Genomic DNA, 17,917 nt, shown 5'->3' on the forward strand with positions numbered 1-17,917 from the left:
CTGATCCTGACAGCCTGACAGAGGAACTCTCCCAAGTTGACAATTTTTAGGGTAAACAGTTACCAGGGAAACAGAAGGTATTATGCTTATGTACTGAAAGTAAGAAAATCCATTAGCAACTTAGCATTTTTGAGCCATGCTAGCAATCCACAAACATTCTTATATAAATACTAGTTCCACTGCAACCCTGACTCTTCAAAGGATCACTTGACTTACTAAATGTCATGCTGTCAGAACCCAGTGGTTAGTCTTGATTTTAAGGCAGATTATTTTATAAAAATTTAGTGGAACATGTACTCAAATGAAGTAACAGATATGGTAGGTTTGTGTACAGAGAATCACAGATACCCAATGGGGGGAAGTTGGGGTTCCTATGGCCAGGATCCTCACTGAACTTAAACCACCTGATGATGCAACTGTCCTGTTGCTGGGCTGCTGCTTCCACACCTTTAGGCAATATGCTATTATCGTGCTATATAGAGAGCTCACCCCAGTGCTCTGGGTGGAGGCAGAGATGCTAGTGCTCGACCTACCGCCAGAGAACAAACCAGGTAATAAACCCTTTCACCCCAAAGAACGTTTTACTGTCAATTTCTCTGGTCACACTGAATCCATAGCGAACTTGCCCGGGGTTGAAACCCATTGGCAAGACACCCAAAGTCATAAAAGCTAGAATGGAGTGGCTCAAAACTACCTTGCTTGGGACAGCTTTCAGAACCTATGGCAGGCATGTTGCAAAAGCCTAGGTGATGAGTCAGACACAGCCAAACTGCCAAAGGTTGACTCTTAAATACGGGGAACCAGACACTATAACTCACTGGCAATGTTGTTTGATAAATTCCTCAAAGTTATGTTAATAATATTAGAGAAGCAGTTTGGAACTCCATTCCAATCCCTCATTTGAGGAAACAGGGGTCTATAGTAAAGTGACTGTCCCCACAGCCTCATGGTCAGTTCCAAGTATTTGTATCTCCACAGTGTCTCTCCAGATACTCTACTCTATCTAGCTCACAATGAATACTAAAATAACTCTTTTAATTAAAGTATCATTGATATATAATTTTACATTGGTTTCAAATGCAGAACCAGTATCACAGTTTTTTCACATTAAGTTAATCATCTAATTAACATTGTTTTTGAACTTGGCTTTGTCCTAGGTAACAATGTGTGCACATTGAGGGCTGGTGGCATGATTCATATTTTTCAATTACAATAAAATATGTAACTATTTCTAAAACTCAATCTTCTACAATGAAAGATAAAAAGCACCAATCTTCGGGGAACACTGATTAGACAACTCTGTCTAAAGAAAAATAAACATCAAGAACTCAGTCATTTTCAATGATTTCCATTTTTGTCTTAAAGTTCAAAGATTGATTGAATGGAGACCCCAGAGACCTTGTGAATTCTCATTTGAGAAACTAAAAATACACTGGCAACTTTCTATGTTTTCTCTACTGAAGAAATGAATGAAAATGACTCTGATCAAGATAGCCAACTATTGGTTATTATCACAAAATTATAATCTTGAGGAAAGTATACATGAACAACTTAATTTACTAAATAGCAGTATGGTATACTACTAAGTCTAGTTTTGAGATCAAATTTCAACCAGTAGAAATAGTTCTTTACTCACCAAATTCGGGACAGCACTCATTCTCCAATGAATTTTCAATAACCTTTCAAGGAAAAAAAATAAGTAAAAAGGAAAATGTGAGTTCTTATTTAGGAATGAGATGAAACACATTTTGCAAATTAATGAGCTTAAAGTATCAAGGAACACACCTGGTTACACTTGAAAGTTAAAATGCCTCCATTTAGCATATTTCACTTTAAAATATCCACAGTATGTTTAGAAACGTCTAATTACTTAAGACAAGTTAGAAGTTTTTATGTGCATGATGAGAACATGTCAGATGAACATCAAAATGATCTTGGAAGTTTTCTATTTTATCATTTATCATTTCTTCCTCACATAATACATTATTTTGGAACAATACTTTTTGATTTGAAGTTCCCCATTCTCTATGAAGAATATTTTAATTTTATTATTTTAGATGGTTTATAATATTAATATATGCATATTTAAGATCACATAGATGTTCATCTTGTCATCAGATATTTTTATACGATTTCAAAGGTTTCAATTTATACTTGTTAAGGGAATTTTTGTGGCTATTTTTAAACCACCTTTTATTTAGAAAAATATAATGCGAATATGGAACACTGTATAAAATAAATATATAGCTTAATAAATGTTCACTTCATGACTAGTTTGTCAAAATTTCAACTTCCTCTTTAATATCCAGTTGAGTGTACTCTTCTTTTTTGTCACATTTTTGCTATTGCAAGGATTTTTTTCTATTCAAGGGCAGATCTTAATTATCAGCTATGCTGTTTTATCCAATGTGCAACACTATGTGAATGATACAGTGCTCTCTAACCTTATGGTTATCTTTTTGTATGTTACCTTTTTTAAACAGTTTGTCTAAAGACTTCCTTTGAAGTCTAAATTATCTAGTAAGATACATCTTTGGTTCTGGAATTCTTAAAAGGGTGAATGCTCTAACATAACTATATTGTGATTTATGCAATCATTTTCTTTCATCTTTTAAATGGTTTTGTCATCCAAGAGTGCATCCAAAATAAACCATAGGGTGTTTTTGTCTGTTCTTTAAAATATGCATTGTAAGCATCTTTTTTATCTACGTTTTCTTTCCATTCCTTTTCTGCCTGTCCCCCAGCGCAGTTTATTTTCTTTTTCTTAAAGAAAGGGGCTTTTTTTTTCTGTCTTATTTTGATCCATAGCCAGATTTTGCTAATTTTATTCAGGTGGTAGATTTAACATATTTTTCTCTCCTATGCATGTATTTCCTGTTAATTTGTTACCTTATGGGCTTGCTCAGGTCAGAGTGCAACTTCTGTTTTCTTGGGGGGAAAAGACTATTTCCTAAGTGGTGGTGCTTTCTTCCTACAAAAGGAAGGAAATGATGTCGCTGGGTTCTCTTGTGATATTACTGGTGTTGGTGTTCAATATCTAGATAAACGTTTCTCGGCAGTCTCTCACTATAGCCCAATCCCCAGAGCCTTTTAAACATTATTTTCCCAGTCACCACCCCCCTTATGAAATTCTGTTTTGCCAAACATGGAAAGCCATTACTTCTTCAAATATTTTTCAGTGCCACACTCTTTCTTTTCCTTTTGGGACTCTGGTGACACAAATGCTAGATCTCTTTTGTTATCCCTTATTTCTGATGATTCTGTCTGCTTGCTCATTTAATCATTTTTCTCCCTGTTGTTCAGATGGATAATTTCATTACATTATCTTGGTAATGAGAAAAGGTAATTAAGTACTCGAACTTTGTGAGGTATCCCCAAGTCTGCCCTTTCCTCTTTCACTTCCACCCTGCTACCTCATCTTTGCAGACAGGTTTTAATTTCAGTTGTTTTATAGTTCAGCTATAAATTTTCCACTTGGTTTTTATTTACAGTTTCTACCATGTTGCTTATAGTTTCAATTATAACTTCTGTTTCAGGATTCTTCATGATTGCTTTTGCAGTATTTTTAAATAGATGTTTAAAATCTTTTCCAGATAATTTCAACATTTTGTGCCATCTTAATGTTTGTATTTGTTGAGTATTATTTTCACATGAATTGAGATTTTTCATGGTTCTTCATAAACTGGATAATTTGGATTCGATCCTGACCATTTTGACTGTTATTTTATGAGACCCTGGGTCTTGTTTAAGTCCTGTGGAGAATGTCAGTATTTTTGTTTTAATAGGAATTTGAGTTGGTTAGGTTGAGGCTGTAAGTTCCAACCCACCTTCTTCGGGCTATAGTCCTAATGTCTTTGCAGTGGTTCAGAATGTGGTTTGGGAAGTTTTTGCAATGCTTTATATTCACTTAATTCCAACAATCCTAACAATTCAATAAAGTAGGTATTATGATACTTCTTTTACAGACAAAAAGATGTTTGAATTCAGCCTATCCCTAGCTATATGATAGTGGTCAAGACATTATTTGAGCTTTAATTTCCTTATCTGCAAAATGGGATTGGTAATACCTAGGTAATTGGACTGTTTGAGGACTGAATAAAATAACACATGTAGCCTACCTAGCATACCTCAAACTCTAAAGAAATCCTGGTTAATCTTCTCATTAAAAGAAGAAATCAGTTATATTGAGAAAAAGTAATATATAATCTAATACACACATTTTAAGTTATAGGAGATGACTGCCAACAACTGTTTATACTGTGTAACCACCACTCCAATCAAGGTATTATAGAACATTTCCATTACACCGGAAAGTTCTCTCATGCCCTTTGCAGCCAACCCTCCACCCAACTTCAACCCCAAGCAACCACTGACCTGACTTCTATCAGAGAAGATAAGTTTTGTCTACTCTAGAACTTTACACTAATAAAATCGTATAGTCTGTACATTTTCTGTCTGGCTACTTTCATTCAGCTTAATATATTTCAGATTCATCCATATTAACAGTTTGTCCTTTTTTATTGTTGATTAGTATTCCATTGTTTTACTGGGATTTTTTTTTGTTAGTGATTGAAAGAGTTCTTACATATTCTGAATCCAAGTTCTTTGTCAGATAATGTATTGACTATGTTTTCCCAGTCTGTAGATTATCTTTTCATTTTCTCAATAGTCTTTCAAAGAGCAGAAAATTTTAATTTTATAAACTCGATTAATATATTTTTTATTTGATAGTTGTTTTTTATGATCTTTCTCAAAAAATTTTCCCAACACCAAGGGGACAAAGATTTTCTTCTCTTCTAGGAGATTTATAGTTTTAGCTTTGATGTTTCAGTCTATAATCCATTTTGAATGAACATTTTTCCTTATGCTTTGAGGAAGGGGGTGAGGTTCATTTATTCCCCATATTGATATGTAGCTGTTTCAGTACCATTTCTTGAAAAAAAATCTATCCTTTCTCTAGGATTATCTTGATACCATTGTGAAAATCAATTGAACATATTATATGTGGGTTTATTCCTAGACTCTACTCTGTTTCATTTCTCTATGTGTCTAACTTTATACAAATATTCCATTTATTTTATTGCTTTAATTTTATAATAAGGCTTGAGAAAAGGTAATGTAAGTACTCTAACTTTGTGATACTTGTACAAAACTGGTTTTGCTATTCTAGCTCTTTTGTATTTCCAAATGAATTTTAGAATTAGCTGTTTAGAACATAATCCCTGAGAGAAGTAAAACCTCATGGGGTCCAGAATCACAATTGCCCAGGCTCTGTCTAGGGGCAATTGTTAGATTTGATTTCCTTACAATTTGTTAAGGGATTTTGTATCTATGTTAAGTTTTATGTCTTTTAATGTCTTTTCTAGTTTTGGTATCAGGGTAATGCTGTTCTCATAAAATGAGTTGGAAAGTGTTCTTTCCTACTTTGTTCTCTAGAAGAGTTTGTGTAGAATTCATATAATTTCTCAAAATATTTAGAAGAATTTATGAGTGAAGTCATCTGGATATGAATATTTGTGGGATGGCTAACCTATTAATAATATTTTAAAATACAGATATAGAGCAATTCATATCATCTATTTTTCATAAGTGAGGTCTTGCATTTTTTTTCTTTCAAAGGATGTGTCCATTTCATCTAAGTCATCACATTTATTGGCGTAAGGTTGTTCATAATATTCCCTTATTAGCCTTTTAATGTCTATAGGGTCTATAGTGATGTCCCCTCTTTCATTCTTGCTATCTGTAATTTGTAATGTCTTCTCTCTCCTTTTTCTAGGTAAGTCTGCCTAGGGCTTTTAATTTTATTGTTCCTTTAAGAGAAATACCTTTTGGTTTCACTGATTTTTTCCTACTGTTTTACAGTTTTTCAGTATGATTGGTTTTTGGTGTGCACTACTTCCTTTTGTCTGCTTGCTTTGAGTTTAGTTTGCTCTTCTTTTCCTATTACTTTAAAGTGAATACTTCTATTCTTGATTTGAACCTTCATTGTTTTCTAATGAAAGCATTTAAGGGTTAAAAAATATTCCTTAAGTACTGCTTAAGTTTATCCCACAAATTTAGTTGTATCCCACAAATTTAGATATTTACATTTTAAATTAAAAATGTTTTCTAATTTCTACTTTGACTTCCCCCGTGATCCATAATTTGTTTTGAAGTGTGTAGTTTAATTTCCAATTAAAATATCTTTCTGTTACTGATTTCTAGTTTAAATCCTTTGTGAGCAGAGAAAATACTTTCATGTTAAATGTGTGAGGTTTGTCTTATGGTACAGGTATGTTTCATTTTGGTGAATATTCCAAGTGCATTTGAAAAGGTGTGCTCTTTAGTTGTTGGGTGGAATGTTCTATAAAAGTTTATTAGGTCAAGTTGATTGATAAGATTGTTCAGGTCTTCTACAATAATAGTTCCCAAATTTACCTGAACTCGGTTGAAATTACCTTCGTATCTTTCAAAAAATATTAATGCCTAAATTCCAATCCCAGAAGTGTGATTTAATAAGGCTGAGGTGTACCATGTTTGTTTGTATTTTAATTAAGAGATGCCCAGGTGATGCTGATGTGCAGCCAAGTTTGGGACCTGGGTTCTGTATCTTTACTGATTTTCTGTATACTTGTTTTACAAATTACAGAGAGGGAGTGAACTCTCTACCGTTGTGGATTAGTTTCTTATTCCAGTTCTATCAGTTTTTGCTTCAGTGATATTTTATAGCACTATTAGGATTTTGCATCTTCTTAATGAACTGACCCCCTTTACCTTGTTTTAATATGAATTTCCCTGATTACTAGTGAAGGTAAACATTAAAAACAAACAAACAAACAAACAAAACTTTCCGGCCATTCAGTTTTCTTCTTCTATAAGTTAACTATATGTTATTTAAATTTTTTTATCTTTAATTGTCAGAATTATTTATATTTTCAGAGCTTTACTATGTTCACCCAGCCTGGGTTTGTTTTTAAGTTGATTAAAAGTGCTTCCTCCACTGTTTTAAAAACTTTTAGCTCTTCTGTTTACACACAACCAAAATTTAAAATCTTTCCCTAATGAATGATTGTCTGGTTTAACAAATTCTTAAAGACATCTTCTAAAAGTTTAGATTATGTTTTTCATATTTCACATCTACCTCATTTGGAATTTAGTTTTATTTGTGTTGTAAGATCAGGATCCAATTTCATATTTTTTATATGAATAGCCAATTTAACTAGATACACCATAATTTGTCTTTCTACAGCAAATTAACAAAGTTGATTGTACCATTTACACTCCCAACAGTAATGAATTGTTATTTCCCACAACCTCACCGACACTTATTCCTTATCAGACAGCTTTATTATATACCAACTTCCAAGTACAGGTACTCTCTAATTGTCTTTTTGTCTATTCTAACATTAATACCACATTTTTTAAAGTTGATTTAAAATTGGATTATTATATAATCCAGTATTCTACTTCTGGATATACACCCAAAGGACTTGAAGGCAGGGTTTCAAAGAAATATTTGTACACACCATGTTCACAGTAGCATTCATTATAGCTAAAAGGTGGAAGTAACCCAAGTGTCCATTGATGGATAAATGGATAAACAAAATGCAGTATATACATACAATGGTGATATTATTCAGCCTTAAAAAGGAAGGAAATCCTGACACATGCTACAACATGGATGAATTTTGAGGACGTTATGCTAAATGAAGTAAGTCACAAAAGGACAAGTAATGTCTAATTGCACTTCAATGAGGTACCTAAATAAGTCAAAAAGACAGAAAAGAGTGATTGCCAGGCACTAGAGGGAGAAGTAAATGGGGAGTTATTGTTTAATGGGTACAGTTTCAGTTTTGAAAGATGAAGAGTTCTACAGATTAGTTGCACAGTAATGTGAATAAGCTTAATAGTATTGAACTGTACACTTAAAAATGGGTGAGATTGTAAGTCTTTTATGTTACATATACTTTACCCTATTAAAAACTAAAAGACAAGAGCAACAAAACCCTTTTCTCCTTAGCAAAAAGAAAAATAATAAAGTTGTTTTTAACAGCTTAGTCTTTAGCATTCTGCAGTTTCATCACAATGTGTCCAGGTATGGAATTTTTTATTTTAATCCTGTTCAAGAATAAGTGCTTCTTGAATCTGGAAACTTCAATATTCCATAACCTTGAAAAATTCCTAGTTACTAATCTCTGAATGCTGCCCGCACCCATTCCCATTAGTCTTTTTTCACACTCCTATTAGATATACATTGGACATTTCCCATTTTTCATTTATTTAGCTCCTGCATTGCAGTCTAGTAAATTTTCTCAAATTGTGTAACACAGTTCCAGCCAAATGTTCAGTTCTCAAACACTGAAGGGAAGGTTTTTCATATATTCCTTTAAAGAATTAAATTAAAATTGTATGTCAGCAAAGTGTGCCAGAAGTCAAGTCAAGAAACAGGTAGACATAAGACTCCTCTTTGCAACTCAGGAGAATGTGCTAAAGCCAAAACAACAGAGTATTAATACCTTGTATTCAACAAATATATATTTTTTAAAGCAGATGCTGCTTTGTGACAAGTGTTAGATTATCTGGTATCAAGCCAGATTCACTACATCCCAAAGCCTGGCACATAGCATTTCACACGGCGTGAATGACCTGAGCAAGACATTTATTTACCCTTAAGCTTCAGTTTCTTTCTGTGGGTTGCTGTAAGCATCAAACGGGGAATAAAATGAGCTAAAAGGCTATAAATGTACTATTAAGATATTTTCTCAGTTGTAAAATATTAAGAGATCAAATGTACTCGGTATTTAGTAATAGGTTGGGAGGATGCAGAAAGGAACAATTCCCAAGAGGTACACTTTTTCCGATTTGGGAAATAAAAAAATACGGAGAAGTCTGCTTTTAAAATTGGTATTATATTGGCTTTATGTTATGTCCACAAATGTCCTTTTCTTAAATTTGAATGACTTCTCTCTCGCTCAGATTTTGGTTTTACCAATCACTTTCCTGACACCTATCAGAATTTCCCATACTGAATTTCTCACCCCAATTATCAGGCTCCAGCTGAGACTTCACAAGAGACTCCCCTGGCGTTGGCTTTCTCACGCTTACCGTCGCTTCTACACGGTCATTGGCTCTTGCCCTTCCCGGACCCGCCCCTCGTCGACCTGAATCCTGATTGGATGCCCATGTCCTTTTGTTACGGCGAAAGGTGGACGCCGGGGCTCCGAGGGCGAGTGGGTGTAGGGCGGCTAGTGCGCAGGCGTGTCTTCTGGCTTGGGGATTGGCGGGTGTCGCGTCTCGGCGCACGCTCCGTGGGCGGATTGGGCTGAGAGGGCGGAGCTGCTTGTGTCTGTGGGTCCGGGTGACCGGTCCGAGGCGTTCTTCCGTTCCCTCCCACTCCCGGCTTCAGGGACTGCAGGTGAGGGCCGTGGTGGCAGCCAAGAGCCTGGCCCGAATCGGGCCTGGAGGGCGGGACAGGCTGACTCGGCCTGGGGCAGTGGGCGCCCGGGAAGAGCAGCCTCGGGCCTGGCTCTCGGGCGCGCGGCTGAGGCCTGGCGCCCTCCAAAACCCCTGCGCCACCCTTTTTTCTCATCTTCTCATTGTTGGTCCCGAGGTTCCTGTGAGGAGGGGCCGCCTGTAGTTGGTCCCTAACGCGGACGTCCTGCCGCATTTTCGCGCCGTTGCTGAGTCGAAGGCAGTTGTCCACCGCCGGCCCTGAAACAGGGCTGCGGGAAAGACGTTGGGTGGGCTGGGGCCTGGCACTCGCGGTCTCGCCCGCCGCTGCTGTGCCCAGAGCTCAGGAGATGGGGAAAGGCCGCCGAGTGTGGCCGCGGGGAGGCTGGTGAGCGAGGGAGCGGTAGGATACGGGCCGGTGACATCTTTCCAGGCGCTGAAGGCAGCTGCGCGGTTAGTTTCTGCGCGGGCTTTTCGCAGGATCCTGCTAAGCAAGTTTTGAGGAGTTGACGACTAGAAAGGAGAAAGAGAATACATTCTTGAAAGGCAGGACTTGTGGTATACAATGTATCGATTCTAGTACGGTGACGTAACAATATCAAGGACATGCTCTGCTTGTTCCCAGCACCGTATCTACCCGAGGATCTGCACCTGTGCCTGTTAGTCTGTCTGTACTCATTGATTAAGCTCATTGTAGCTGGTCACTTTCTGGGGATCTAGTTTACGTTCAAATACCCATTTGGCCAAACCGTTCTTTAATCTTGTGGAATTTGAAACTGGATTTATCTAACCAGAACAAGTCAGAATTTGAACGGATCTGAACAAATTGTTGAAAATTGATGCAGCCCAAGGGGAATGAAATAATATATTGAGTTGCTTAGTTTGTAGAAATATCAAAAGTAATTGGACATCAAGGGTTGCAAAATGTTTAGCAAACTTCATTTAGTGCTGTATTAAAGTTTCTTCCTTTGCATAATGGAAAAAGCAGGGACTTTAGAGTTAGACCTGAGTGCAAATTCCTGATGCAGACTTTGACTATGAAATCTAAGGCAAGATACATAGTCTTTCTGAGATCCAGTGTCCACATCTGTAAACTGCAATGTCCTGTTGATTTGATGAACTCATAATATATGTAAAGCATTTAGTATATTAATGCACAGTGACATCATTTTAGTAGTCTTACTAGTTCAGTAGTAAGTGAACGGCGTGATGAAAATCAGTTTTAGATGCAGAAAGGTTGGGTGGTTAAGGTTAGACAGATATAAGGAAAAAGTCTTAAAATTTTAGAGGTCTCAGATGTGAACATACCTGTGGTGGTATGATGGGAAAAAGTAGACTGGGACATTGGCTCTAGTCTTGGCTATGTCAGTAACTACTTGGGTCTTGGGTAAGCCATCATTATCATTGGCGTTGGTTTTTTTTGTAAAGGGAGGCAGTTGGAGCAGATGATTTTTCTAAAAATCTTTTTGTATCCTGAATTAGAGCTAAAAGGGAGAGAAGGTAATAGCTAACATGATTGAATACTTAAGGTACTAGGTACTGTTGCAAGTACATCATAGGTAGATTCATTAAATTCTCACAGTAAGACTACGAGGCACATACTGTTGTTATTCTCATTTACATGAGGAAATAGGCTGAGATGTTAACCTTGCCCAAGGTTCTGGAGCTTATAAATAGCAGAGCTAGGATTTGAGTCCAGGTAGTCTAAATTCATGTTCTTATTCACTGTGATGTGATACTGTAAAAGGTAGGAGTGTTTTAGGTAAAGTAATAGTCCTTGGTCACAGTTACACATGCGAACTTGAAAAGGGTTCTGTCCTAAGGTATGCCACTCATCCTGATCTTTGTTCTCTTCATACCGTCTGCTTCCTGGACTTAAATTATCATAGGAATTCTAGATTCTCTTCTACTGACCAGGGCTAGATGAAGATAGGCACCAAAATATACTATTTGAGAAAAGTTTTTATGATTTGACCTAAGTTCAGTTCACAGTTGAAAAATCTCAGAGAACCATGTCCATTTCAGAGCTAAGGCAGATTTAGGATAAACAGGTCAGCCTTAGCACCTCACATTCATTATAAGGTCCCCACACTTGAGACACTTTGGTCTGGAGTCATTCTTTCCATGCCAGACTTGTGTTTATGTGTAGAAGCAGGAATTGAAAATGAGCTTGATGAAAGACCACATTTGACATGGAATTGGATTGATGCGATAGCAAACTTAGATGAAAAAGAGGTTTTTATAGTTGAAAACCTTAATGGAGTGCATATTATGACTAGTACCATGCTAATACAGACATTGTGAAATTTGAGGATGAGGATTGATCTTATTTTGAAAGAAAATAAAGTCCATGGCTAAAATACTTGGATATAAAGAGCTCAATGAATCTGATTCCATTTATAAAATAAACCAGTTTATTACTCTAAATTTCCTGAAAGACTGAATTTATAGAGAGTAACATTTTGAGGCCAGTCTGTTTAATTATATCACAGTAAGAGAAAACTGCTTTGTTGTGCAGAGATAGCCAGTTATGCTCTGGTCTGCTTTATTAAAGAGTAACGCCCTTTTACACAGGGCTGGTATTTTACTCTAAACCCTCAGGTTGCAGTCTTACGTAGATGATGGCGTGAGTAATGCTCTCTTGGATTGTGTGGTATATCCTATAGCACTGCCCTAGTGCCCAGCTTCTGTGTGCTTGCCTCCACCCCAATCTTGAGTGTATTTTTCTGAGAGTAATTCTCCTCTGATAAGCCCCCTTCACCCCATTTTTCTTTTTTCTTTTTTTTACACATGAAGTTAAACTGTTGATAAGCCAGGCATAGATTTTCTGTTCTTTGGCTTAGATGTAGCCAAAATTTCAGAAATTGAGTTCTATTTCATTACCTACTACATTGGGCATTCTGGAGTACTTTGCTTTCATAGAAGACTTTTGGTTTAATTTTTTTAGTATTAGACTGAAACATAAGCAAAAGAAGTATACCCCATCCCTATATTGTATCCAGTTTCAAAATCACGTACATTGATTTCATGATTATCTGTTGTTTAGGCTTGTATATCTTATAACTCTTCTCAGCTGCTATGAAAATTTTGATTTAGCTGTTTTCTTAAGAACAGCAAATATTAGAAATTTGAAGCACTTGTATATATTATTTAGCAGGGAAAATAACCAAGTTGCAGTCTGCTATTGTTGAGTTCTCTCCAGACTATTTACTTTTGCTTTCGGCTCTTGCCTCTGTCATCCCTCCCAGACCTACTTAAGCTAGGTCATTGGTTGAAGTGATATTAAAAGTGTTCTTCTTTCAGGAAAGTGTCAAAGTTTTCACTGCCAACACTCTTCCTTTTTATTTATAAACAGACATGTTGATTAAATGGAGAGGAATAATTTTTGAAGTGTGGTCCTCAAATACTGCAATAGGTTGAACACCTTAAAAAAACTGAAAAAGATTTTTAGTAATCCATCTACTTGGATTTATATAGATGTACCAATGCATATATACTATCTGTGAAGTACAAAGAACCTCAATTAAAACCATGTGAAAAAGATATGAAGGAGAGCAGCTGTAATGCTGGATAAGTGGAAAGATGCTGAAAGACTTGGAGTAGATTAAGCATTAATTTTATACCATTTATAGCTAGTTAATTTAATAATGCTGTGTAAGAGATGTTTAATATCTTTTTAGACTGATATCTAGTATCTTGAGAGGTAGTTTCTAATATATACACTGAGCATTCTGTTTCCTTGTCATGCTAGTATCAAAAGTGTCACACAGTTATTTGAAGCTGTGGGAGAATATACAACACTGGTAAGTTTTGATTGTGATTCTGGTTCTAAAATGTAGACATCCTTGTTCAGTAGCTTTGGGTTCCATTGTTTAGCACATGGAGGCATAACAATGCCTGGGTATAGTAGGTTTTCAGTAAATATAGTATTTCAATAAATACTTATTGAAAGAGCTACAATATTGACAGACAGGTCTAAGTTGCTTCAGTGAGTTGATTGGTTAATAAACCTGTTTTCAGTAATAATCTGGTAGCATTGTTTAATAAATTTTGAGCATATTGAATGAAATGAATGTTAGCAATAGAGAGAACATATTTCACAGGAATATTGTGTTCTTATATTTTGGAGCCTTTTATAGAAACTTAGTATTTATTTACTTATTTATATCCTAGTTAATCTGTTTTAACCATAACCACAAGGTGACAAGTGGACATTTTTATTTATTCCATATTAGTGTTTTAGACTATTTCTTTTTTTAATAAAATTTTATTGAAAGTATTAAACAGTATATATAAAACAATTCTTTAGTAATGAAGAACGTTTTTAAAGAGGTCTGTCTTCATCCCTACCATCATCCTTAATGTAGGAGCTTTTTTCATTTTGCTGTATTCTCTTTATCCATATTTATGTATATTTTATGTAATTGACATCAGTGAATATACAATTTTGTAAAACATTCTTCCATATTATTAAAGTCATTATAATTAATTTCAGTAGCCAACTGGATTAGAAACTGCAATAATTTACCAGACTGAATGGACAGCTTATGTTTCTAATTTAGTGGGTTGTAAATAAGATTGAAGTGAAGATTTTGTGTACATAATTTTTCCTCCTTGGTAATTTTCCTTGGGCTAAATTTCCAAGAGTGAAATTATTTAGTGTAAAAAAATATTTAAATGTTTTTATGATTCATGTTAATTATCATACTGCTTTCCAAAAATATTACATATTTAACATGTGTCCAATGCTTTGTATTTGTTTTTTCATAACTTTGCCAGCATTGAACAGTGTCTTCTTAAAAAAATTAATAAATGTACCGAGGTATTTAGTTTATTTCTTTTGAATACTAAATCATTTTCTCTTGTGTACTTAATACTTCTCTTTGTAAACTATTTTTACATATCCTTTGCTTATTTACCCATTGGGAGTTAATTTTATTCTTAGAAACAGTAAAGCATGTGGAAGGGTCCTATTGGGTCACTTAATTTTCTTTTGAAGAGCAAGCTTATATTTTTTTGTTATATAAGTCTATGTTTGTAACTTCCCTTATTGCAGAACATTCATCAAGGATTTTGTATCCAAGGCCCAAAAGTTTCTTACCTAAGATGATGAATGCTGACATGGATGGTATGTTCTTTATTTTCCTTTCTGTATAGTCCTGGTTTTGTGGATGCTTTTGCTTTATTAAGCAGTGGAAAGAACAGAGAAGCAGTATTTGAAGATGTGGATTTCACTTTTTAACTTAAAGTTATTTGTATCCCATCTAGTTCTAGAAAGGATTTAAGGCAGCTTCCATTCCTTAACTGAGATGTTGGCAAAACATTTTATATTTACCTCGGTGTCCTTATTTGCAATGTAGGGATATAACTTTTTACCTCACAGGGTTCTTGTATAAATCAAGTAAGATAATGAATATAAAACATTTTGCATATTTTTAAGTACTACTCTACAAAAATGGTACCTAATAGTAAATTTGAAACTTTTCATTACAGCAGTTGATGCTGAAAATCAGGTGGAACTGGAGGAAAAAACACGACTTATTAACCAAGTGTTGGAACTCCAACACACACTTGAAGGTTAGCTTACATTTTGTAGTTTTCTTGAATAACATCCAATTGATTGAAATTATAAGTGTTTACGTTGCTACATTTTATTAGTGTGCACAATTAAAAAAAGTGTACACCTCACAGTCCATCTCAGTACCCCTCCAGCCTGTAGTTTTAGCTGATTTTAAAGGGCTGGTATGCTTCAACAAGAAAGTCAAATAGCATTCTTATGCTTCCCTTGTTTAGGTTAACATAATGCTGTTGAGTACACGAGAGCCTCTTTTAAATACCCTTGCATGTTACTCAGTTCACTAAAAAAAGCTTTACTAAAGTAAAAACAATGTATTAGCCTCAGAGATTTTAGAGAATTGATCCAAGTTTTTCATTTTCCAAATGTCTTTCATAAAATTAATACTCCACTGAAACATATTTAGTTGGTTTTTAATGCAATGAAGAGGGTTTTTGTGTTTTGACACCAGAGTTAGCAGATCATGTCACTGTAGTGGCTTCCTATTTCAGTTAATAAAAGCCAGGTTACTCTCCAGAAGTCTTACTTCCTTTTGCCTCTCAGAGTCATGGCTCACTCTGCCTCAGACACTCTGCCCTCCTTGCTGTTCTTTTCAGTGTCTTAGTGGTTGCTGTTCCCTTCTGCTTGAATCTTTTAGCCTTAGTTATGTGCATATCTATATATTACATTGATTCCCTCACTTCCCTTTTAAGTCTCCAGTCAATTTCCCATTATCAAAATAACTCTGACTATATACTGTATAAAAGGACAACTTGCCTTTTGCCTCCTAGGACCCTTTCCTTTCTTTTTCTTCTGACTCTCACTCTGAAACCCTTAATTTTTCTTCAGGGTTCCTACATGCATGCTAGAATGTAAGTTTCTGTGAAGGCAGGGATTTTCATTTTTATTACTGTTGTCCCTAGAACAGTGCCTGGCTCTTAGAGGGCACCTGGTACTCAGTTGTTAAATGAATGAGGGGAGATAACTGTGTCTTTTGAATTTCTTGCTAATGTAAAAATACAAAGTGTTCGGTTGCTTGGAAACTGACTTCTATATCCAGTATGTAAGTTCAGTTGTATTCACCTACTACATTTTCTTACACATTTCTAGTAAATATATCATTATTTTATGTTAAGACACAAAGTTCACATTCTGAAAGCCAAGTTAATATTTTAAAAAATACTATTTTAAGAATTACTCAACGTAAATGCTGTTTACAAAGAATAACGTGTAGTCTAATGTGAAAAACCAAGAATTCTGGATATTGCACTGTTTACTTACACTTCTAATCTGAATTTGAAAACAAAATTTAAGGATTGTTACTTTTGCATGAATTTTAAGCATTTTATAAAATGGAATAATAATGCTGTCATTGATAATGGACTGTTATTTTTAATATAGATCTCTCTGCAAGAGTAGATGCAGTTAAGGAAGAAAATCTGAAGCTAAAATCAGAAAACCAAGTTCTTGGACAGTATATAGAAAACCTCATGTCAGCTTCTAGTGTTTTTCAAACAACTGACACAAAAAGCAAAAGAAAGTAAGGGATTGATAACCCTTGTTTAATGGAATTACTGCTGCTTTTTTCTTTAAAATTTGGATAGGTTCCAAAAGTTAGAGTACTTTTGTTTGTGGCTTCATTGAGTATTTATGAAGATTATGTCAGATTAGGCAAAATTAGAGCATAACAGAAAACTTCATGAATTTGTGTATTATGTTAGTCCATGAAAATGTGCAAATGTAGAGTCTTTATAATTAGAAATGCATATATTTATGAAACTTGAAAATGAATGTTTTACTGAATTTCCTTTGAATTAAAAGTTTAACACTGTCATTTATAGGCATAGTAAGAGATACAAGAAAATAATCACCATGTTGTGAAAAAGTGACCAAAATCATGTACTGAATGCACAGCTTTATGTACCCTGTCCACCATCTTGTGCCTCTTCTCCGTTTGTTTCTTCCTTCCCATTTCCCTTCTCCTAAGGAAAATAATTATTTCACATTGTAAAAGTAATTTCAGTAGTTAATCATCTATGAGAGTCAACTGAACCGTAATTGTTGAAACTTAACTGAAATACTTTCTCAGTTAGGGCTTATTTGTATTTAGTTGTAAGATAGGATTGTTAGTTTCTTTTCAATCAACTGAAAACAGAGGCTATAAAAATTTTTTCTTTGAAACTGAATTGTGAAATTGAGAAGATTTGTTAAAAACCTTTTTGCACAAAATAAGCCATTTGGTATCTGAAAAGCTCTGGTTGTGTGTGTGTTTGAAATAGAAAATTTTAAGAAAAAATAGAAATAGGATGGAAAAAGTACTTCATATACAGCAATGACCAATTCCAAATGTTTTTACTCCAGATCCGTGTTATCTTTAGCACAAATTAGATCTTTTGAAGAATATGTGTGAAAGTGGGTGAAGTTTGATTAACTTTATATAAACCATATCTAGATTACAAAGAGTTCGGTCTCAAGGCTTATTTGTAATACCCAGCAGATCAACTTTTGCAAAATCCCTTGAGTGTATTAGTATTGAATCCTGAATAAAATAGGAGAGTTTTACATGTAGTCTAACTGATACTTCCTCAGTATTTTATCTTGCTACTTCTTCCAGAATTTTCTGTAAATCCAACTACTTTGCAGAGTTTTAATCATTCTTTAACAATTTAAAAAATTTTAGTTTGTAGGTTCCATTTGGTAAGAAACTTAATATCAGAAGTAATGCTAAAAAGATCCACTAATGTAGATTTGGGCTACTTTTAATCATGGAATAATCATGTTTGTATTGGTGTAAGATTCAATGAATGACTTTAGCTGTATGAATATATAATAATAATACTGCAAACATTTTGTGTCCCTTTTGTGACCTAATTCACAAACATTTAAGATTGTATTGCAATTTTGCTTTGCTGTTTAATAAAATACTGTTTCAGA

General features: G+C 34.9%; 1 protein-coding gene and 1 long non-coding RNA gene across 13 annotated transcripts in view; one reads left to right on the plus strand and one right to left on the minus strand.

Moving 5' to 3' along the window:
* Positions 1-9,277, minus strand: part of LOC118934763 (uncharacterized) — a 94,921-nt gene extending 85,644 nt beyond the window's left edge. Inside the window, exons 1-2 of the long non-coding RNA XR_008997873.1 lie at positions 9,018-9,277; positions 1,637-1,679 (exon numbers count right to left, since the gene is read on the minus strand). This is a non-coding gene — a long non-coding RNA (uncharacterized LOC118934763). The remainder of the gene's footprint in view (positions 1-1,636; positions 1,680-9,017) is intronic.
* SCOC (short coiled-coil protein) overlaps positions 1-17,917 on the plus strand; it is a 39,699-nt gene extending 21,782 nt beyond the window's left edge. For 2 of the 12 annotated variants that reach the window (XM_036930298.2, XM_057502636.1), the window contains 3 exons: positions 14,486-14,557; positions 14,923-15,006; positions 16,385-17,917. In XM_036930298.2, coding sequence (XP_036786193.1) covers positions 14,486-14,557; positions 14,923-15,006; positions 16,385-16,527 — 299 coding nt within the window. In that variant the 3' untranslated portion in view covers positions 16,528-17,917. The other 10 variants (XM_036930373.2, XM_057502632.1, XM_057502633.1 and 7 more) reach the window with 10 other exon arrangements.

Source organism: Manis pentadactyla, chromosome 5 (genome assembly GCF_030020395.1).
Source record: "Manis pentadactyla isolate mManPen7 chromosome 5, mManPen7.hap1, whole genome shotgun sequence".
Classification (NCBI taxonomy): domain Eukaryota; kingdom Metazoa; phylum Chordata; class Mammalia; order Pholidota; family Manidae; genus Manis; species Manis pentadactyla.